Here is a 23,496-nt window from a genome sequence, read left to right as displayed (position 1 = left end):
CTGCTACAAGTTTTGTCCAAACCTGTAATTGTAACATTCTTTCAAATGAACACATCTTACCCAATGTTAAACAAGCCTACAGTGAGAAGGACCCAGGACAGCCCTAGATTGCTAACAAAATGTTTTTCATGACCTCTGGACAGAGATGATTACGAATTCTCTTGGGGAGACTAGGCTGAGAGAACGTTAATAAACTAATGGAGCAATTATCATAATTTCAAGTGAAAGTTAAATACAAAGGACAATTTTGATCAGAACTGATCAGACTGCACAAGATTTGTATGATCGTGTTTTGCCTTTTCTCTGTTTTTGTAACCACATCCATCAAAGCCTTGCTCTCAATCCTGCTCTAAGGGTTGGGGAAAGTTATCTTGGCACCTGAGAAAAATCAAGATATGATTTACATGACTCCAATAACCTTTTTTGTGGCCTGTATGATAAAGAATGAGACAGTCGCAGGTAATCTCTCATGGGTAAAGAAGGTTGTAGGAACAAGGCCTTGATGGACATGGGTGAAAAAGGAGAAAAAATAGAATGTGAACTCTGTGATAGAAAATTTGCTGTGAAGCATACTTAAATTAAATAACTACACTTTAAATGCTCCATTAAGTATAATATCTGAATAGAACCTAAAAAAAAAATCAAAATATTTTATTAACACTTTATCCCATAAAGTTTCTTCCACTGAAGTGACAAAAAACTGTTTCCTAACCATCCACTTATGTTCCACTACTTCACACATTCCCTTAATAGTTTTTATCTCACTTTAATTTAGTATGATTTAATAACAATTATCCAGTCAAGGGCTTTAAAGTCTTTACACCTATCTAGATAGAGACCTATAATTTATAGCTGCAATAAGAAGAACAGAAAGGAGAACCCAGGTCTGACGAAAACAAAACTAAACCAAACCAAAACAGAAAAAAAGAATCTCTTGCTGCTCTTCAGTTCTGTAAGAGTAGGAAAAAGGAATCTGCTGTTCTAGGACCTATGGTAGCGCAGGCATACAGGACCGTACTTCCAGTCTTCCCAGTTTACCTATAATTCCATGATGCTTTATATTCTGAAGAAATTTGTGTTTCAGCTCCGCTGGCAATTTGTGTTCCATTCACGTTGTCTGAAATAATTAATCTACTGTAATTCTATGTAATATTTTTCTACAGACAGCTATAAGTTATATAAAGGGTTAACCTGTGAGAAGCAACACTCAGTGTAAGTAGTGAGTTCAGCTGTGAGTCAGCAATGCCTGTCTAGAACTGCAAACAGGAGACCCTTTGACACAGACAAGCAGCTTCCAGCAAGTCTCTTATTTTACCATCTCCACCCCCCCCCCCCCCCACCACTCATCTTGAATCTTCCACATACCTTCAGTTTGGCAAATTGTCACAGAAGCAGTTTCACTGCACAAGATATGTTTCTACAACCACTTTGGATTGCTTAAATGTTTAATTAGATTGCCATCTCAACTGACAAATCAACTCTAAACATTCTTGAAAGTGTTTGAAGCCAAAGACACAACAACAAAATACACCATATAAAAAAGAAGCTTTAAAGATAGCTCTTAACAGCTGTGCAACTTCTACCCCAGTAAAACTAAAAAGTTCCCATATGGGGGAACAGTCTGATTAACCAAAATGCATCAGCTATGTTTCTCAACAACTCGCTAAGCCAAGTCTCATTCTGTGTAGTGACAATTTGTAGATAATCATATTTATGCAACACTTTTCAGTCCTACAACACCTTAATGAATGCAGGCACAAACAGCACCCAGCAACACACTACAGCCTAGCCTAGCACTACATACATCTGAAGATAAGGAACATTTAGGTAGTCTAGATCAGGGACTTCGGACTTTATGCTTTGTCTGAAAAGCAGCACCTCCAGCAGTAAAATTTCCCCTATTGTACTCAGCATTGATAAACTATCAGCTCTGAAGAGACCCACCTAATGAGTCATTTCCAGGAAATCCCTAATTTTCTTTAGCAAAAGGTATGGGCAGAGGTGTTCCATGTCAGATACTTTTTAAACCTATTTTACCTGTTCCAATCAAGTAGATTTGTCATCCACAAAAATAACATTATGATGATACAAGAAAAATATCTATTTCTGTAAAATGCTTCCAAGATACCACTTTTTTAAATACCTATCCACACAACTGAATCATATCTAGACTTATCTTTCATCTCTGTAACAGAACATCCTTTTCTATCACCACGCACACAGTTCTGTCCTGCTTGCATCAATTCAAACTGCTACTACAAGGTTCATTTTCCTGAACACTAATTCCTATTGATTCCCAACATGGGCATTTCTTTCCCTCTGGYATCAAGYATAAACTGCTTGCTTCCATTTCAGGACCCTTTATCGTTTCTTATTCAGAATCCTGCCTCCAATAAATTCACATTGTCACCTTTACCTGGCCACTTTTAGATTTTGAAAATAAACTCATGTTTTTTTCCATGGTGCCTTCAGGCTAGAAAGTCCTCTACCACTTTCAAAACTACCACATTGAAATTTCATTAGATATCTCTTCTTACCATCACAACTATAAAATATCCAAGTTTACCTCTTGCTGGAATGTGTTGAGACCACAGTTCACCATGCTAACACTGCAATTTCTTCTTTTATTTCCTGCCACCACCATGTATCTCCATTCATCTGTTGTTTTTTTATCTTATACTTAGAGGACTACAGATATTAAAGAATAGGAGCTTTTTGTTCAGTATTTGTACAGTTTCTAGCTTCTCCACTCATAAGGCCTCTAAACATGACAGTAATCACATAAAGATGGCATAATGCATAAGAACAACAAAACTTCCCTGCTTTCATTCTGTTAAACATAATGTTTTCATTTGAAGTCAATTAATTCTTTCAACTAATACAGCACTGATTTACTCTTTAGAAAAGGGCATGCTCAGTTTCTGCAAAGAACCAAATGCATCAAGTGAGGTATGTCTGACACAAATTACAATCCTACAGTCAACATGCTCTAAATCACTTTACCATAAACACTGAGTACTGCTTATAAAGTCATTCCAAAGCTCCCTAGCATTTCCAGTATATTGTGCCATGCAATGCTATATAATGTGTAAGATGCAACATATAATGCCCAGCACTGTAAGACACCCATGGCTCAATCACAGTGAAATCCACAGTACCTTGAAGGTAAAGTTGATAGCAGTTCTGACTTGATCAACTAAGTACAAAAGACTTTCATACTGCCAAGAACCACCACCATATACTCCAGAGAGCAGTGAGGGGAGATCACCAAGAGGAATTCACAGGCAGAAGCCACAAGCTATCAAAGGGTCTCACTAGCCTGTCACAGGATGGGGCTGAATAGACACTGGATTTTATGGCAGCCTGGTAATCCTGACATTCAAACAGTTCGTGCTCTTCCACAACTAGGAATTCTGGTCACATAATGACCCCATACTTCGSAACTCCAGTGCCAGTCAATGGACAGTTAGAGGGATTCATATCTTAGTTGTTTGTAAGCTATTGGCAACTCAAGAAACAGACTGCTCATTCTCACTTCAAAATCAATACACCTACTGAGTTATTTCATTTTTAACTCCAGGACTTCTCTCAGCTTATAACTAGTCTGTTAGAGCTTTTTAGACATTTGCAGTGAGAAAGTACTCATCCTTGGGAAGTACCAACCAAGATGACTTAGAAAAATCTACAGATTCTCAATGGCCCTGGTCTGAAAATGAACTAATGCCTCTCTTTTGACTCTGTCTTGGTTTTGTACAACTTCTGGTCACCACAAAGCATACGGAAGTTATTTCTGGTATTCATCTAAGACWATAACCCATGAACATTCATCACTAGAGCTCTCTGGAACTTCCACAGCCAATAACATGAATCCTTCCCATCTAATAATGTAAACCACTTTTGCCAGCTCTGGGTTATTATTTCTTCCTATGAATAAAATACTACAAAGAAGCAGCACTGTCATCAGAACATGTACCATGTCAACACCACAGTAGTTCCCAAATGCTGACCAGTAGGGGCACCCCACATGAGACATGAGTGCACTGTACCACTTACCATTCTTTCTTTCACTGAGTGGAGGAAGGTTGGGGTTTCGGCCATGATGGAGGTTCAGGGTCAGCTCGGGCTGCAAGGAGAGCTCCTGCAGCTCATTGGCAACAGCTTCGCTCTGAGGGCTGGGGGCCGCGGAAAGTGACACCAGCACYGGCTCATCATCATTTTCGCCAGCCCCTCCTCCGTCCAGCCCATTTCCAGCAATGACGGAAGGGGGCAGGCACACCACACCGGAGAAATCCACTTTGGCTTTCGTGATGGTAACCTGCAAGAGGGACCAAAAGAAAAAGAGAGTAAATTTTGTACCAGAGTGACTTAGCCTGCATCTCCAGTGCATCATRGTGTCTTCATATTCAAGAGCAACATGTTCTTTTATCATCATACTTATGTTATCACTATCAATTCAAATCCAGCTAGTAATTGAAATTTGCTAAGCTTACCAGTTTATAAACTTACATAACCTTCCAAGAGGGTCACCGCAGAGACTGCTGATTACAATCAGTAGTTTCATCATTTTCTTTAAAACTTATGAGAACCTTCTCAACTTCTGGTACTTCAAAAAAAAAAATTCAATTTTGAAAGGGCTAAGAGGGTAATCACCATGATTTGATCTGTTTACCACACTCTGTGCTTCCAGTGAAGTCAGCTTATTTAGAATTTTGCTGAGCTCCTCATTATTCTCCTTGTCTTATACCAACATGGGGTTTTAAAAGGAAAACTATAAATTTAAAGATCTAGTCAATTAAGGTAATCCTACATAATAAACTTTGAAGGACAGCTGAGTACAGCAGGCAAAGATTTTCAAAATAAATCATTTTTGTTTCAACAAATAATTYTCTTGTCATGTATCAAGCAAAAGTTTTTTTCAGAGGGTAACCTTCAGCTTCAAAAAGATGCATGTAGACTTGGCTGCAAAAAAGCAAAGTAAAAACCCATAGGATAGCCCTAGTCCAGAAATCATTCAGAATGCATAAATTCAGTGTAAGGTTTTTAATAGTATAATTTTTTATTAAGTATTCCCCCACTTAACTTCTATTATGACAACATTCAACAGATTATAAAGTAGTTCAAATAGTTGTTATCCATTTCTATTTTGTTTAACAAGGCTCCAATGTTTTTGTTCACATTTTCTTTTCTACTTTAGTCAGTTTCTAATGTTTGCTCTGTAGACCAAAGTTATAAGYGGTAGCATGTTTTCCTCAAAAACATATTCAGGGTACATTCAAGGCAATTGGCAATGAATATACGCTATTTAATCTATGTTGTCACACATGCATTCTCAGGACCCCATGTCATGATCTGAAGAGAAGCAGGGAAAATCAGCATGGAGGGGAGAAAAGAAAATGACAAAACTCCAACTGAAAAGTGGTGCTTGTTCTAACAAAACAAATGACACTGAGCCAAAGCTTACAGCCATATGAAGTATTTGCTTTTACTTCAGTTACAATTTGGCTAGAATGTATCTGCCCCCTCCTTGATATATGTCCTGTCCAAAACAAACATCGCTCATACCCATTTGAAAGCAAATTTTAACAGTAATATGCAAAGAGAAAAAATTGAGATTGTGCCATTTCATTTCTTTACAGTGGGTAAAGAAAGCCAGGAAATTCATATACATACACACACACCCTTGAACCACAGACTTAGTCTGAGTTTGGTAAGCTATACAATCCTTGCAAATGCTGGAAAGAGTTAAACTGTGACCAATATAATTGGTCTTAGGTCCTGTCCCTGTAGTGATATGAGGCCTGCAAAAGGGGGCTAAAAGGAAGAGTAATTACTCAGTTGCAAGTCTGACTGGTAAGGACTGCTGTCACTCGAGGAGAAACACCTAGCCGAAGCCAAAGCCAAGTTGCCTTCTTAAAGGAGATGTACTGGCGCCATTACATTTTGTCTAGTACCCATTGGTGGTTAGGTCACATTGCATTAGAGTACAAGTGCGGCCAACCTGAATGAACTGACTGATGACAGATATCTAACCGCACCAAATAAGGGTYTGCAACAGCAGAAGACTCAACTTACTCTCCTCAATCTATCCTTGAACAGGAAAAAAAATGTTCTCCTTTCTCTAAGGGAAAAAGGACCTGAAATATATCATACACATAAGATCTGCCTAGGCTACAAAAACAGGAAATGTACTTAAAAGAAAAACCAGAATGTCAGAAGTTTCTAAACAGCAATTCATAACCACCATAAACTAGGCAAATCACATTTCAAACACCATTTTAACAACAGTGTTTTAAAATGGAATCTATTTTCCTAACCTAGGTATTTTCACATTAGCCAGTTCACTGAAATTGTATCCTTCATTTTAAAGCACAATACCAAGCTACAGCAAAAGTAGTCTTGGCCACAGCCCAGTCACAGCAGAGTAGGGCAGGAGGCGATCAGTACTCACACATCAGTTTGCCACGTAACCCACAGCAACACTGTGGCAAGTGGATTTAGGAAGACTGGGATTATAAACCCTTCAAGTTCCCCTAGTAAATCTTTCCACAGAATTTCAGCACTGTAACAAGTGTTGGATTATTACAAAGGAGTCGCACCTTGACTTACAAGTTTCCTAATGTATGCAATAGATGACATAGAAGGCATCATCTTCTTAATCCTGGTTGCCAGGTTGTTCAATGTCTGTCCCACATCAAAAGTTAACTCAGCAAACAATACTAGCAAATGCAGGGTGTCTGGGGCTGTGGTTCCCCAAGCATTCCTTTGGCAGAATTGCCAGCTTAAGCAGCCATTGTCTTCCCTTGCCTGGTCATTCATTCTCGCCTTGCCACCATGCCCTTCTTGGGTTCCAGGGGAGCTGCTTGTACAGCCACACAGCAAACCAGATCAGGAAGCTGACAGAGTAAAATACAATCAATTCCTCCACAAAAGCCACACTTGTGCCAGCATGATAAAAGGGAACATAGYTGCTTAAGGCAGCTCAAGCAGCTCTGCCACAAAATGCAAAATCAGTCCAATTCTGTGCAACAAAAATCATCCTGGATAATGACTGTATGTATTTCTTCAGGTACAGCTGCAGTTCAAACGAAACTAAACTGGAACGAGCCATTACATCCACCAAGAAATTTTGCTGCCTCCTTCCCTTTCTTTCCCTACCTTTTCAGGCCAGCACCAGCATCTACAATGACATATGATGAACTGATGAGAAAATGGATCCAGATGTAATAGCCAGACATTTGGTTCTTTCCAACTAAATCAGGTCCCTTAGGCAGTATGTCTTACAGCCACATCAACACTTGTATCAGCACAACACAAGCTCAAAATCCAATTACACCCTTAATAATTCCAAACATCTAGCCAGCACCAAAAGGAAAGAGAATGTTTTTCAGAGCAATGTCAAGTTTTAATGTGCAACATACCTGCACTTAAAAAACAAACAAACAACAGTACAGCTTCAAATCACCTCCTAAAAGGAAAGAAAAAAGCAAGTGGTTTATTTAGGCTTTCTGTGTGGAACTTGGTACAAGGCTTCAAATGTTTTATGATGATAGTTCTTAAACTCTAGTCTATGAAACTAAAGCAAAGCCTCTGATTGAATCAATTTAATTTTAGTGTTTTCAATTAAAAGTCTAATGAGGGCACCCCGGGATTTGGAAGAAGCTTTGAGGATTTACAATCAACATTATCTGGAAAACACTGATATCCTGTGAAGGACATGAAGTCCTTTTCTGCAACCAAAAGTAAAGATGTTTTTAGACTTCCCATAGAGTTATGCCACTCCATAAGTGTCATTGCAGAATGAATCAGCTATGCACATTAATATTTAGAACCTAATTAAAATTTTAAAGTGTTTGTTTGCCTGTCATTTTTAAACATGCCAGAAACTTTCCCACAGAGAAATGTACTATAGCATGAAGATGTTTAAATGACTCACTCAGAAGCAGATGACAGTCTTAAGAGCAAGGATTTCTTATAACCAGCAAGAGTTTCAGGGTGAGTGCCCTCAAGGATTTGCATCTGTTGCCCAACTAGATGAAAACTTTCTATCATGGCATTTTTCTACTTTTGGGCCAGCTGGTTCTGGAACAAGAGAGGCTGCAATCCCACAGATGTTCTACAGCAGCAGCARCAATTTAAGCAGCCCCCATCATTTCCGCTATCTAGCGGCTCATTCCTGTCCCTGCATTGCCCCTTCTTCAACAAGCTGAAATGTCTGTGTGCAGTCATGCAATGAACTAGACTAGAGAGTCAATTCAACTGAAATACAACCATTTTTCCTGGGTTATTAGTCAGCAAAACCAGTTCCCCAACCCAGTCCATTGCCAGCTACACACACAGCTGTGTCACCATAATGCAGGGGCAGGAACAAGCTGTTAGGTGCCAGAAGTGCTTAAATTACACTGCTATAAACCACAAAGCCACTGCCTCAACAACACAAGTGTGGACCCAGCACTAGGGAGAAGATGARCTTGCTCAAAAGAAACATTAGCTGTCATTCCTGAATATATAAATAATCTTCTTTTTCTGACCTAYGGATGCTCTGGAAGTATTTGTCAAACTTCAGTTTCAGACAGACGAACACAGCAGAGTCAATTTTCAGCAAGCTGYAAGATTCATAACTTTCTCCAAAATTTCCTATTGGCTATCTTTAATCAAACCTGCAAACTACAAAGGTTAAGTTGCTCTTCTGCTACTATGTGGTACCTCTCTGGATGTATTTTCTTTTATCTCAACACTATATTGCAGTAAATGCACGGTAAGTTTGATTAGCTTATCCCTTGGTAAAAGGGCATTCTACTACATGTACAAAACTACATATAGACTTCTCCTAAAGCCATTCATCCAGAATCCCCCAAGAATAGCTCAAAGCCCTGAGAAATGAAAGGGAAACAAAAGAGGCAGACATGTGCAGTATTAAAACCTTTCTGACCTGCAGTAAGCCAATTTATAGAGTTAAGTGAAAGAAAACTTTTTGCAGGGAGGGAAGGAAAATGAGGGGGTAGGATTAGCTTTCTGCTAGTTTAGCTCCATTAATCATCCCATCATAAGGCCAGACAAGCACCAAAGCTGGCACCAGGAAGCAAGAGAGGCATGAATCCAGGACTGCCCTTTTTGGCAACAGCTAGCTCTTAGATCAACCTAGCTGTATCATAAGACCACATCCTCTGGTTAGGCACTATAGTGGCACTGACAACAAAAGAAACAGTCCAGCCTGCTCATTCCTTGCCTCTTGTAGGCCAGTGCAAGCTGAACCAAATCAAGGAGCTGATCCAGGTTAAATTTAACCTGACCACATACACACACACACACACACACACACACAGAGCGCTACTTTTAATCTACAGCAGTTCCTGATCTGTCTTGGTACTCAGCCACACAAACATTTAGGCTAGCGTAAGGGAGAATGAGGTACAAGGAAAGAAACAAGAAATCAGGATGACTACTATTGGTAGCAGCATCAGCTTAAAGCATTTATGGAACTACAACTCAGATGTCAGTTTCCCTACCCAATCCTGATTAATTCTGGGCATTGACACATGCATTAGACTTCCCTTGACTTCAACAATATTCACATACTCATGGTACAATAAAGACTTTGAAACAGAGAATTTAAATGAGTTAAAGAACAGTACCAGCTTCCTAACACAAAACCTCAGTAACCAGAGGAAAATTTCTAAAACAAAAGGAATTAAAAAGTAAATAAAAATCAGGGAGGTATAGAAAAAGAAAAGAAAAACCCRGAGTATAATTCTCAAAGCAAGCAAGGATACCTCTATAAACAACTTTCTCCTTCAGTCCTTCAAATCTTCTCTCCTGCAAATCTTGTTTGCATTTTGGGGGCCGAGTTTCCAGGGCAATAGCAATTTCCTACCAATTTAAGAATTGCTAAGCAACCTGCAGCAGCTAACAGCAACAGCATGTGTGTGCAGCTGAGCTATTTTGAGAAGACAGATTTTTTTATTATTATTATTTTAAATCCAAGAGCAGTCTTCTGTTAAACAACTACACCAGCTGGGATCATCCAACCAAGAGAAGAGATAATCTTGGGGCAAAGTGGCTTTAAGTGGATGAATCTTTGAAATTAATGAGCAAAAGGGAAGTGTGCGCCATACTGTGCCCAAAGGCAATGCTACCCCCAGGTCATCACAGAAGAACAACCCAGAAGTGAAGCCTGCGGCAGATGGAAGCAGTAGCATCACAGTAGCTTGAGAGGCTGTAACGATCAGAATGAAATCACACATACACACACAATTCCTTTTATCTTTAGATACCAAAGTCACCAACAGGAGGACCTTCAAGTCTGTATCAAAGAAAATAGCTTCCTGTCAGTCAGTTGAAGCTAGGTAGGCAAACACTGGCAGAATTACTCCTCCAATCATTTGAGATTAAAAACTGAAGACACTGTCCACAAAATACATACAACACAACACGCAACAGCACAGGCATCAAAGATTTTATTCAATAGTCTATCAGCTTGTTTTTGAGGAACCACCTTAAGCTAAGAAGCCATATTACTCTGACCATTATTGAGAGATCTTCTTAGATAAGATTTGATTTTAATATACATACTAACGTATGTATTTGTTTTCTGAAAAAGTGAAATGGTTATCAACTTGCTTCACTGTCACAGTAATTGGAGGTGACAGAAAGGAAAAGGCAGTAACAGTCAAAAAGTAACAAAACTCACTCTGGATTAGAAACAGTGATTTGAAGATGTCTGTGTGTCTTATAGTGATAATAAGACACTATCCTCCAAGGCTTCTATTAAAAAAACAAGGTTACAACACATGCAATAAAGATGCCAGTAAGTACATAGGCACAGCTTCCTATAAGTCAAAGAATCTGAATGTATGCTGTGCCAGTAATCTTACAGTAAGAGAGGCCATCTTCAAATCATCACCAGAAGTCTCTCCACTCCTGCCTCTAGCAAATCTGTCAGTACAATATGCAAAAAGACATGCTGGGGCCAGCAAGAAAATAGCAATAAAWCTTATCAGACAAACGGCATAAACAGCTGTCTAGAGATGTTGAGGCTTATGGGGAAAAAGATGCAAAGAACATGTCTAGTGAAAAGAAATCAATAGCATTATGCTGTTGGTAAGTCACTGCAGACAAACACAGCCTTCCACATGGTTTTAAAGACTGCTCATGAACAACCATACTTCTCTTTCTGTAAGCTATTTCCTTCATAAGAAAACAGCATTCATTTTACTCCATTCAACAATGATAAAAAGTCTTCAAGAGGTCTCAAAAATCATTATTAAATATCCAGTTCTTAAAACCACAAATAGTAGGCTGAGAAATGTAGTTTGGCATTCCAAGCATACTTTTTAGAAAAGTACTTATCAYGATTAAATATGTATTTGGAGGAACCTTTTGGCTTTCAAGCTCACGGAACTCTGGGTACACATAAGAACAGATAATACCAAAACTAGTGTTAAGAATCACAGTGAGATTTATAATAAACAATCCTTGCTCAAAAAGAATGGACTCCATCAATTTAAGTTCTTATTTAAGTCCACGTGTGAATGAGTAAGATATCCTTCTAATTTCAGTAAAGAGCCTTAAACTGGTGAAGCAGTTTATAGGCACCTAATTTTTGCCTAGTTTGTGAGACTAAAGGTAACAGCTACTGAATAAATAACAATTTCCACTGAAGTTCCATAGCAACYTGAAACACAACAGCAAAGAACAAAAAGAAGGCCATGTTTAGCTCCTGGGTTAAGGGATAGACTGGTATAKATTAGGCCTGGGTCATGATATAGATCATCTTCATAGCTAGAAGTGGAATACAGCCTTCTATGGATTCCTGCTGTTTCCCTTTTGTCTAATCTAATGATTGTGCACACAGAGTGAGTTGGGTCAGCTAAATCAGCAGAAGAGTAGCTCTGATGCCAAGGAGGAAGCAGGAGCACACAGCTGTGTGGAGGTGATACCAGCCTTTGCAACCGCAGCTCACTGAAAGTTCAACTTAACTATGATGTCAAAGAGCACACTTAAACTTCCAGCAGAAGTGCAAACTTAAGCACTCTGCCACACATTCTCCCTCTCATACCTTCCTCATCGTGAAACTAGCATAAATCTTACKGAGACACCATGTACTGGACCAGATGAAAATAATCTAGCAAAAACACCCTCTTCTTTCCAGGAGGCTCTGTTCCCCAGAGTGGCTCACCATGGCCACACAAAGAGCTATGCCAGTAAAACAGAGGGAGCAGCATAGGGGAGCAAGCTGTTTAAGACAACACTGCTGCCAGAGAAATGCACAAACTATGGTGTGTTCAGAACAAGACTGCTCTCTATGCTTGTTTTTCACCATCTGCTTTCCTTGCAATTGCTGACTGGTACATTTTTCAAGATTTCTTTCAAGAAGAAGGCAAGGCATCCCCCCCCAACCCTGCAAAGGGACAAGCAGGTAAATCAATTGATTCAGCCAGCAGCAAAGGCATGTGGCAACATGTACCAGCAACCAGCAGAAGCAGGAAAGCTCCAACAAACTAGAAAAGGGAATGCTGAAGATCTGCAGCCAGCAGCGAGCTCTGACTTGGGAATTCACACCAGGAAAACTGAGGGGCTCAGAAGGACTAAGCAAGCTCATTTTGAGTGTGGATTTTGGGCAGATTGGTAAGAGAGAGGCATTACACAAGAGGAAACTCAAACTAACACTTCTTTATCCATAGCCCAGTAGTTTTAAACCCAGAAGATATGAACTCTGGGACAAGAGCTGGAGCATCCAGGGTATAAGAGTGGTGACTTGGGCAAGGAAGAATGGATTTATTGTGGTTCATCATCCACCATGGCCCCTGAGGCAAAGAAATGCTAACCACTAACTCCAGAACTACAGTCTAGATTTTCTGGAACTTCCCACAGTATGCATATATACACCCCTTCCATTTCTACTTCTCTTTTTACTGACTTAGGTTAATGCAAGTCCAGATGCTGTGAGCTTCTTGTTCCTGCCATGCATTTCAATCCCTTTTCTTGTGCTGGCATTGGCATTCATAAAACTGCAAGGTGAGCTAGCTCAGGGAGCTAATCTAGCTAATAAAATAAAATAAATATAAAAATAACGGAGAAAAAAATAAATCAGTGAAGCAAAAGTAATTAAATTTCAGCCAGTTCAGCTCCCTGAATGGTTTTACTGCACAAACCCTCACGCAGCACAAAAAGGAAGACAAAACTGCAGAATTTAAAATTCTGGCACTGTTTTTGACAACCTATTTGTGCATCTAAGAGGACAGTTTTACACTTTACTTAATTCAGTGTGGTCCTGGGCTGTGATCAAGAGGGTAGTTCTATACCCTCACCTCAAGCTGAAATTCTCACCTTCTCTGTTTCAGAGCTAACGACTCTTCAGCCACAGCACAAGTCAATTCAGCTTGCTGGCCCAAAGGAAAGCTACTCCAAGAAAAATAATTGCTTTTCATGATGTTAACAATCTGAACCCTACAACCATAATATCATTAGATCTGATTAAAAAAAAGCAACAAAAAAGCAGAAGGAGTAGGGCCAACTGAAAAGTGACAGCTTTCAGTTACCCCATGTAGGTATAGTGTGAAACTAAACCCTGAATCAGAGACTGCAAGAAGTTTTCTGATCCCTGTCACATACCTTAGTCATGACAGTGTAAGATTACATCTACAGAAATTAGAACAATCTGAACTGCCTTTCCCTCTCCTCGCCATTAATGAATACTAGATGTGGAACACAAATTTCTTTAAATTCACTGGCATCTCCTAATGTAGCTACCTGACATGACATTCATTTAAGTAAGAAGTTCATCAACTGAGACTGAGTTACCAAATCTTCTGTTCCCTTTCTCCACTGTGAGATGAGAGCTGACTTTACACCTTCGGATTTCCCTACCACTGAAAAATAGATCAGAAGTGTCTTCAGTGATTCCTAGAAAAGCAGGTATCAACATTCCTGTCCTAAGATAACCAGTTTATTGAAAAGAAACATTAAGTACTCAAGAGGTGCTCCCCAGTATGTAAATTTAGCATACGTGAGTAAAGAACGTGTGAGGAAGAATCAGTATTGCTGCTACTGTTCTTTGCCAATTCAAAGGATTCAACTTCTACTAGGGAAAAACAGACCAACATTTTCTTTCTTTGAAGCAACAATACTAAGAGCCAGTGCATGCAGGACATCTAAAATAAGACTTCTGTTCAGGTGCTAGAACTACACTAAAGTATTTTCTATTATTTACTATAAGATTCAGACTGAATAATGTCCAAATGTATCATCCACTCTTTTGGGCACTACTGTATCATGGTACCCTCAGTTACAGTTTGGTAATACAGTACAGTTATACTGTATAGATACTATTTTCTATCTTTATACACTTGGATAGTCTTGCTAATCAAGCATCACTACAAAAAGACAAGTGCTGGCAAAATACTGAAAAAGTTTGCCAACCAACAAGCTAACTTGTGACAAGTTTGTGACTAATTGCTAGGCAGCAAAAAAAGGAGTACAAGAGTATATTTATACTCTAAAGTAGTATACATGGGTCCACTTGGCTTGTCAGTGCTGGACAGTTGTCATACTTGATGCTAGTACAAATTTAAGATATTTATCTTCAACAGACTACCGACCCTCATGTTTAGTGGTTGCAAGAYTACAGTAATTTTTCATTCAGTACATAAAAACAAAAGGTACAGATTAAAGGTAGCAAAGAGAATACAATACATACCTTACTCAGAGTTCCCACGGACAAATCCAGCTCACTTCCATGCCAGCAGCTCTCTCCAATCACTGAAAGGGAAAACAGGACACAAATACTCAGAGATCTTCAAATAATATAGCCCGTTAATAGTGAGGATAAGTCCTACATCCAGTGCGCTTTTCTTATATTAATTAATGTGGCATACAGAACAAAAGTTRGACTGAAATACAATCTAGAACTGCCACACTAGTATACACATACTCATGCTACTTCCAGGGTGGAAATTTTATTCTAGCACTGTTGGTTTGTTAGTTCTGAAGAATGCGTTGTTTGAGATTTACTAAGCCATTTTTACATTCATCAGCGAATACACTCAATCTTCCCGTCCTTGTACTGAAACCATTCTTAAACATGGGATGGTAAAAACTGGAGACTGTTATGACTAGTTTATACACCATGTTATCCATCCAAACAAAAACAAGGAAAGGTAACAAAGTACATTGCAGAGATTTGCCAAGACTGCAACAAGTATTTTATTTCTGTGGAGGAGGGAATATCTTTCTKAAAAGCAGGTTAAAGTAATACAACCACTTCTATCTAGCAATACAGTTTTAATATACATGTAGGGGCAATAGCTAACTGAAGAATAGTTACTTCAGAGCTCCTGGAAAACCATTCTCTTAAACAGCAATAAAAAAAGGTGTGAAGTTGATTTGCAGTTGCTGCACTTTCACCTAATCGTTTAGCCCCATTAAAAAATAATGAATTATCATATGAAGGCTTTGCCACGAAGTTTTTATTCCATTTTCTCCTCTTAGCTTTTCAAACTTTCAGGCTTGCTAGACACCAGTACTACTCTACAGAAGCAAAGGACCACAGTTGAGATGATAGGATATTCTGTCAGTGAGAGAAAACAAAAGAGACCAGGCACCTCCCCAATTACAAACTTCAGGCCGAATGGACAAAGGACACTTCAGCATTAATGTAGCAAGTCAATATTTAGAAATACTTACAACCACTTAAATAAGTGATTAATTTAAAGTGGGAACCCACCACAACAGACAAGATTTTTTTTAAAAAAAAGGCCAAACTGATGCAATTGTAATTAAGACACAATAATGATGAAAAATATACAAAAACAAGTATAAAATTACCCGGTGACTTTCATAGGAAATCTAAGATCCATAATTCTAAGAAATGCAAGGGCAAAAACACCTTGGTTCTCAAGAAGCCAAGGAAGAATCTTCCACAAAAACAGTAGACAACTGACCACTATAGGAGTCTGATATTACAATCCAACAAACAAAATACCTTGCAACATAATAACTTGATAAAATAGTTTCACCGGAGTGTTCTGACAACATTAAGTTCATAATATCAAAATTTAGTTACGGAATGTCTGCTTTTTTAAAAAAAAAAAACACAAATAAATGAATGAAAGTTATCAGTATATTAAATCTTTACTCCAGAAAAAAAAATGTTTTTTGGTTTGGGTGATTTTTGATCACCCTTTAATGATACACAGATGCTCCTAAAACTGCTTTTCATACATGAAAGTTTAGAGAAGCTAACAACACATTCTGCTCCCCAGTCTCTAAATTCCAGTAATCTTGGTTTATTGCATATTCCCTTCTGATTTAAGGTTGCAACAGCACTGATAAAGCTGGATGATCATCACGCTCCTGCACTTAATTTCCAGCATGTAAGATCCACATTCTCCAGAATTTCATTTGAGTCAAGATGGCTCTAATACAGAGCCATTTCTTGATCTGCCTGTTCCATCACTTGGCACAGGCCACCTGCTACTCTTCTGGTGAGGTTAGACCCCACAACCAGTCAAGAGTCCTCATATGTCTCAAGATCTTCAGTATTTTTTTTGCTGAAATCTTTGGACTGCTGAATATTCCAGGTCTGAAGATCAAACCAAGCTATTCCTTATCAACTGGGAGGGTGAGTCAGTGGAAGAACAATTCTGTACGTTCCCCGTTCTACATCCTTTCTAAAGTATCTGATATTAACAACTGGCCAATGCAAGATACCAGGCTGGAAGGACACTTGACCGGGTCCAATATGGGGGACCTTAAAGTCTTACCTCTTACGGTACGTAAGAGGATTAAAAAAAAAAAAATACATATACATTCAGTGGTTTTTTGAACATTTGCAAAAACTTAGCACTGCTTTCTGAAAAAAAGTAAGTATGTGTGTGTGTGTATGTTTGAACACACACATATATGTGCCTCTCTATATACATATACATCCACAAACACACACATACTCAGAAAATAGGATAAATTATTGAAATAACTTCCTTGTCTCAATTTATTTATTCCTCCTAAGTTTCCAGCACTTCCATTAGCCTTCTCAGGTGTACTGCTCTCCCACACAGAACATCCTCCAAGACAACATACATCTGTCTTTCTTTCTCCACTAGGAAGTAAAATTTTCTTCAAAATTCTCTGAAAGAGCCAATAAAAGGTCAGCATTAAAACTTTCAGTTCTGTTGGTCAAGAAAGTTCCTGCTCAACCTTAGCGGGTGGTTAAAGTATTGCACTGTATGATTTACTGTTTTAGTCATCTCAATTTCAAGTCAGATACAAACTGGCTTGCCACAGGCAGTCACCAACTTTTTATCTAATAGGTGTGCCAAATAAATAAGAGATGTTTCAGGTAAAATGTATTTCTATTGTTACCCTTATTTAATYATCCCATGGAATTTCAATCCAACTTGAAGAACGAACAACAGAACAGAGACATATGTCACCTTATAAATTTAATTCCCCGTATCAAGCCAAACTTTACAAAAACTTACTAAAACATCCTTACAGTTCTAACAAAAGATCACCTCTTTATTGCTTCTTCTATACTGCAGCCAGTGAGCAAAGATTAGTCTGATAACTGAAGTATTTTCTGGCAAAATGCCATGGTTAAACTGCTTTTATTACTCTTTGTTTATAGCACAATCAAAACATTCCTTCAATCCTCCTTTTTTTTCTGACTATACAGCCATGACAGGCAGAATTCTACTGTCCTAGATTTTCTGAAGAAAAAAAAATAGTGTCATCTCTAAGAAATGCAGAAGTCTCATCTTGCTGATAAACTTCTCCATCCAATGGAAATGTTTATATGTCACTGTTTACATGTTCGAGCCAAATGGCTGCTATTCCTGTGATTACAATGGATTATTGCCTTCACTGGTGAGTTGGGAGTTTGAAAGCATCTGAGCAACACAGAAATTCACCAACATAACTCACGAGTCTGATCTGAATGTAGTAATGCAGATTTCATACCTATCTTTCTAACAATTATACCACCTCTCAAATGCAGGTTTTTAAAAGATTTAAATTCAACATGATTTGTTCCTGGAAAACATGCAAGATAGGAGGCATAAGAGAGAATTTAGAGACATTGTTAAACGAGGTCTAACATCAACTTAGTCCTACCAACCAGTCAGAAAAGCCTTTCATGCAAGTTTAAAAACATCATAAACCATGTCTATCTTGCACAATGCAGTAGAGATTAAAATACAGACTAATCACACTCTGTAAAGAAACTTCCTATTTTATTACAAAAGCGAAGGAAAGGAGAAAAAAAATTAAAAAAATATCATTTAGGAAGAGCCCTTCAATGCTTCTCCAACACCTTCCTCCTGAAAGAGGAAAAGTTTCTGTGTAATTAATAGAAAGTGAATCCTGTCTCATCTTAACTGAGCTGTACCTTCACACATATAAACAACTGCAGAAAAAAATAAGTTCATCATAACATGGTTATGACTGCATGTAGGAGAAGATCTCATTTGAATAAGGATAAATAGAGTATCAACTGCATGGATCAATTGTGAAGACACACCCTAAGTGTCTCTACTAAACCACAGAAGACACAGAACTCAAGGAACAACAGTACACACACCTCCTCCCTAGCATGGCTAGAACTAGTGGTAATTGCCATATATTATAGTAAGCATCAGTTTGAGGTTGTAACAGTCTGTTAGGTAGACTCCTGTTCCCAAACAAAATTAATTTCACACGACTAGACATATTAGTCTCCTGTTCCCCTAAATATTAAGGTACTGTGAAGATATCAAATCAGCACATTTATTTGCCTCACTGGAAGATGGGAAAACAGGTGGTTTTCTGTACAGCTTTACACCAGAGGCTCCTGTATTGCAGAATATAAACACTTCAATATACACCCATGGCAAGCAGAGATGATAATGGTAGTAGTTCCTGAGCATGCTCAAGGGGAATAATTTTACTTGAGTGAATTAGAACTTCCACAGAAGTAGCCCCCTTTGATCAGCTGTTTACAAATAACTTGTTAATGCATGCAGCTGCAGCTACAAGCTTATTTTGCTGTGCATCACCAACCCTGCTTTTCTGGATCAGTAGGGCCAAAACAAGCTGAAATRGGGAGCACGAGTTAATTAAGACAGGAAAGTAGAAGTAGTCAAGATGCAGATTTGTGGTAGGACAGCAAAGAAGGCTGGATGGATGGCATACAGTTAAGGTCAAAACCAGCCTTGAATTAAAAGCTCTCCTAAGCTTTAGCTTTCAAGTTTTAAAAAGTGTGTTATATCTCACATTCTTAATTGTTAAGAGATATTATCAATGTGGCTATGTGCCTAAATCAAATATTTCTTCACATAGGAATAATGATGCTGCACTCACACACAAGAAAATTGGGGGGGAAGGAGGAAAGGAGCACTGCACAGATTTAACTCGTTTCTTCAGTTATCTGAAATATAAAAAAAGTCAAATTTAAATAATTACAGTGCCTTGCTCAGGGACAAACCCTCAAATTTATCTGCCTGGAGAATAAGTGTCTCAAGCTAAAAATAGAGAAGGATCAAAGAAAATGAGCTACTGTTCCTGTCATCATTAATGTCTGAAAACATAGTATCTAATTTACAGAAAGTCCCTGTATAAGCTGCATGCACCATTTGCCCTCCACAAGAACAACCTGCATTAAAAATCTGAACATATTGACTAACCACTATGACATACCTAAGCCTGAAAATGTAAACTGTCTTCACTCCAATGCCATTCATTTCCCTTGAAGAAGCCACTTAACAGTGTTTGCCCTCCATAAAGTACTCAAAGGAGTAAAGGTAAAATATACTTATTAACCACACACATCTCCCTTAAGCTCCAAACAGAATATTTGACAAAAGTTAGAGTTTCTGAACTGACACAGACTCATCCATTTCATCTGCTATTTGAAACATGTTCATGAGAGATGAACAGGACCAGTTTTATGCTATGGCTCCAAAAACGTTACTTTTAGCTGCAGAACTTACTAATCAGCTTCTGCTCTCCAACCCCTCCACTTTAGCTAAGCATTCCTTCTACCCTCCTCCTCCTTTTTATTTTGGGGGATGAGGGGGAGAGGAATAGAGCATACATAGATTAAAAGTCAGTTTTCTTATCTGATTCAGCATGCAGACATATTATTACTACTGAAGTGAGAGTACATGAAGTGTGTGTGGGGGGGAGAGAAGCAGATGGGAATAATGGGAATAAGCTGTTTAAGACAGCCCCACAACTAAAATAAATGTCTGTGTAACCACATCCTCTGTTTTCAGTCTCAGTGCAGCAGTGTGTCCAGCAGGAAATAATTAGATTTGTCTTTCCCAGAGTAGGTTTTTGATGGYTTCAAACTGCTGAACAGTTGCTTTTTCTGCTTCCTCTTCAACAGTTTCTCAGGAAAAGACAATGACCCTCAGGACATCTTTGATAAAATTCTTATTATAGTTGCACAACACACTTCCTTTAAAGATTTACTAACTGTTACCTGTTCTTACACAGAAGAAATTAACTGTACTCTTCAAAAATGATCTTAAGCGTAATACTGAGCTGTCAGAATGAAAAAGATACTGAGACAGTCAGATTGCATCATCTGGAATACAGGAAGTACAGCTGAGTACACAAAATAAAGACGGAAGACTCTTGGAATTACTATAAATTCTGCTTCTTAGGTAAAAAGTATATATGGAGATGCATCACATATATTAAGACAATTCACTCATTCCAAATGAGCAAACAATTTCTCTTGACAAGGTTTTGAGGTTGACATATGTCCTAAGAATTTATCAGCTTTCTGCTCTGTCATCCAAACCTTTCAAGTTTGTTCTGATCCTCCTGCCCTTACCCCCACAAATACCACAAAAAAAGTCTTCATGGCTCAACAATGAAGAAAATCTAGGGTTTGGGGGTGAGGGTTTTGTTTGATAAAAAAAAAAACACGTTTAGGTGTATTCCAATTGCCTGAATGTGTAATTCCCCTTGGGATGTTCAAGTATAAATGAGTTTGTGCAAAATGCCTCTGCTTTACCATACCAGCAGAAGCAAGTTATAAAAACAGTCACAAGCAAGCACTCCTCTCCAAGACTTTCCTATTATTTTATATTCAAAGGCAGGAAAATATAACATTCTTTGAAACAGTACTTTTGGACAACTGCCATATCCATCTAGCCCCATGTCAAAACATCTTCCATACTCCCTTTCTTTGCGCTGTACTTAACAATCTGCTTGTTGCCCTAAGATTCTTCATTTTGTTTTCAAAAGTGTTGCTTATTTCCCACATGATGATACGGTGGCTGGCCTTAGCTAAATCAAAATGAATGCTACTTCTGTAACTGTTGGAAACAGGAAACACAGTGCTACTTATATTTTGTACATAAAAATATGACGCTCAATAAGCAATAACTAACAATATTTCACTCTTTGTGAAATCCTATTTGGCATCTACATTATACATGAACATGGGCTGAAAGGACTCAGTAAGTTACTACATAGTGACTGAGGAGTAAATTCTCCCACTTGTGGAAAACTTATGGTATTTACTTTCTATTGCGAGCCTCTTTCTCCTTTCAGCAGAAAGCAGGAGTCTAGAGAACAGAAAAAGGAATTTACAGTCAGCTTCAGATCATACACTTATTTTTAAATCTATTATTAGATTGTATTTAATCACAACAATTAGATCACTCATTTAATCACAGCAGTAAATGGGAACAAATGGGTCTCCTTCTCATTTCTCACTCAGTAATACTGAAGTATTTTTGGAATGGATTCTTTCCTACTCGAAGCCCCGAAGGCATCATACTTATAGCACTTCTACAGTATGGATTATAACAGTGTTTTTACAAAAATCTGTTTCCCTTACCGATGTTTCAAAGTATATCTTGCTGCTTGCACATAAAACAAGTGCTGAAACTCATTTGTACAGTTACCTGAAACTAAAATCAACTTTCAGAATTACACTTAGAAAACTATACTTTCCATAAGTCAGCTACAGCAAGGCTAACTAACCCAGAATGTCAAACGCAAGCTTAAAATAAAGACAGAATTGCATATTGATTTTTCCCAATCTCCATGCTGAAATGTTGAGATAGACCCTCTCAGCCCAGAATAGCTACAGTTTATCTTTTCCAAATATTCAGAGCTCTGTCTTCAATTCCTACCAAGAAATTAAAGTGTTTTTTGATTACCATGATCCAGTAAAGAAACTGCAGACTTAAACAAGCATTTTTAAAGTCTTGACAATGCGTTTTCTGTTTAGAGTGATTTAAAACGCAGTTGATAAGAGTGGCCCTAACACTGTCTATACAAATATGATACCAAAAGGAAGTGCTGTAAAGAGCAGCAAACCTGAAAGCCCATCAAGATTCATCTTGTAAAACAAAATCAGGGCAGGATTGCGTTTAACGCAAAGTTTGCATGATGCAATATAGTTAGGGTACACAAATGCAGTTACAACGGTCTCTGGAGAATATTTTGCTAACAAATACATTTTGCAACACTTGTAGATATTTCCACTTACACATAAGACAAATGCTCACAGTCTTCATCTGTGATCGGCAGGATACATGAAGATATGCTGCTCTCTCATACAGGTTTTTACTGCCACAGGGAACGAGGTCCCACTGGACTAGAGAGACATCCAGGTCAAATAGATGTCTGAGTTATCCTAAATACACATCTCATCATAGCACAGGCAAGCATCTTTTCAGTGATAAAATTAACCCTGTGCGATACAGTCTGGTGTGCGCACAGAGCCGTAGGAATGGCAGGAGACTACTGCTGTTGCACAAACCCTATTAAACTACTGCCATGCCTGTAAAACTGTAAAAGGAAACCTGAAGAAAACAACATTCGACCTACCAAAAGCCAGGAGCCTGTAACAAGAAGAAAGAGGGGCAACGGTGCGCCGAGCCCCTGTCCGGGGGAGAAGGCAAGGAGAGCCCAGAGCGGGGCAGAAAGGGAAGCAGGCGCGGGGACCTCTGCGGAGGTGAAAGCGGCCCCGCCGCGCTGAGGGGCGGCTGCTCCGGGCGGGCAGGGGCCCCGCACCGCGGAGCTGTCCAGCCGCGCCGGGCACCCGCCTCGCCTCGCCTCGCCCCGCGGCGACCGTTGGAGAGGGTGGGGGAGAGGGTGGGGGAGGGGGCGCGTGCTCCTCCCTCCCCCCCGCACGAACGGCCGCCGCTGAGGAGAGCTCCGGGCGGCGGCGCGAGACCCAACGTCCCCGCGCCGGGGCGGGTCCCCCGGGCGCGCCCCTCCGCCACACGCACACACACCTTTCCCCGGCGGAGGTCGCAGCACGGCTGCCGGCCGAGCGGGCGCTCCGTACTCACCCGGTCACGGCTCCATCTCGCGCCGGCGCCGCCGCCGCCGCCCTCGCCCAGCGGAGCCGCCGCCCGCCGAGAACGCGCTTCCCCCAAGCAGCCGACCCGGCCTCGCCACCGCCGACCGGCGCCTCAGCAACCGCGGAAGCGCCCGCCCCGCAGGTCCCTCGCTCGGCGACACGCGTCGGGCTTCGCCAATCGGCGTGGAGACGGG

The 23,496-nt window shown here is 39.5% G+C and overlaps 1 protein-coding gene across 10 annotated transcripts in view; it reads right to left on the bottom strand.

The window, feature by feature from the left end:
• The window catches only part of MRTFA (myocardin related transcription factor A), a 96,605-nt gene extending 73,350 nt beyond the window's left edge, over positions 1–23,255 (bottom strand). For 5 of the 10 annotated variants that reach the window (XM_085323580.1, XM_085323585.1, XM_085323583.1 and 2 more), the window contains exons 1-3: positions 22,484–22,575; positions 14,696–14,757; positions 4,054–4,315 (exon numbers count right to left, since the gene is read on the bottom strand). In XM_085323580.1, coding sequence (XP_085179706.1) covers positions 4,054–4,315; positions 14,696–14,757; positions 22,484–22,511 — 352 coding nt within the window. In that variant the 5' untranslated portion in view covers positions 22,512–22,575. Of the gene's footprint in view, positions 1–4,053; positions 4,316–14,695; positions 14,758–19,332; positions 19,364–21,507; positions 21,552–22,483; positions 22,576–22,824; positions 22,866–23,234 lie in introns of those variants that run through there. The other 5 variants (XM_085323582.1, XM_085323590.1, XM_085323588.1 and 2 more) reach the window with 5 other exon arrangements.
• Between the last annotated feature and the right edge of the window lie 241 nt (positions 23,256–23,496).

Source organism: Rhea americana, unplaced genomic scaffold (genome assembly GCF_003343005.1).
Source record: "Rhea americana isolate MKP2758 unplaced genomic scaffold, rheAme1 scaffold_85, whole genome shotgun sequence".
Lineage (NCBI taxonomy): Eukaryota > Metazoa > Chordata > Aves > Rheiformes > Rheidae > Rhea > Rhea americana.
Note: the sequence above shows the minus strand (reverse complement) of the source record. Positions and strands in the feature narration are given on the sequence as shown.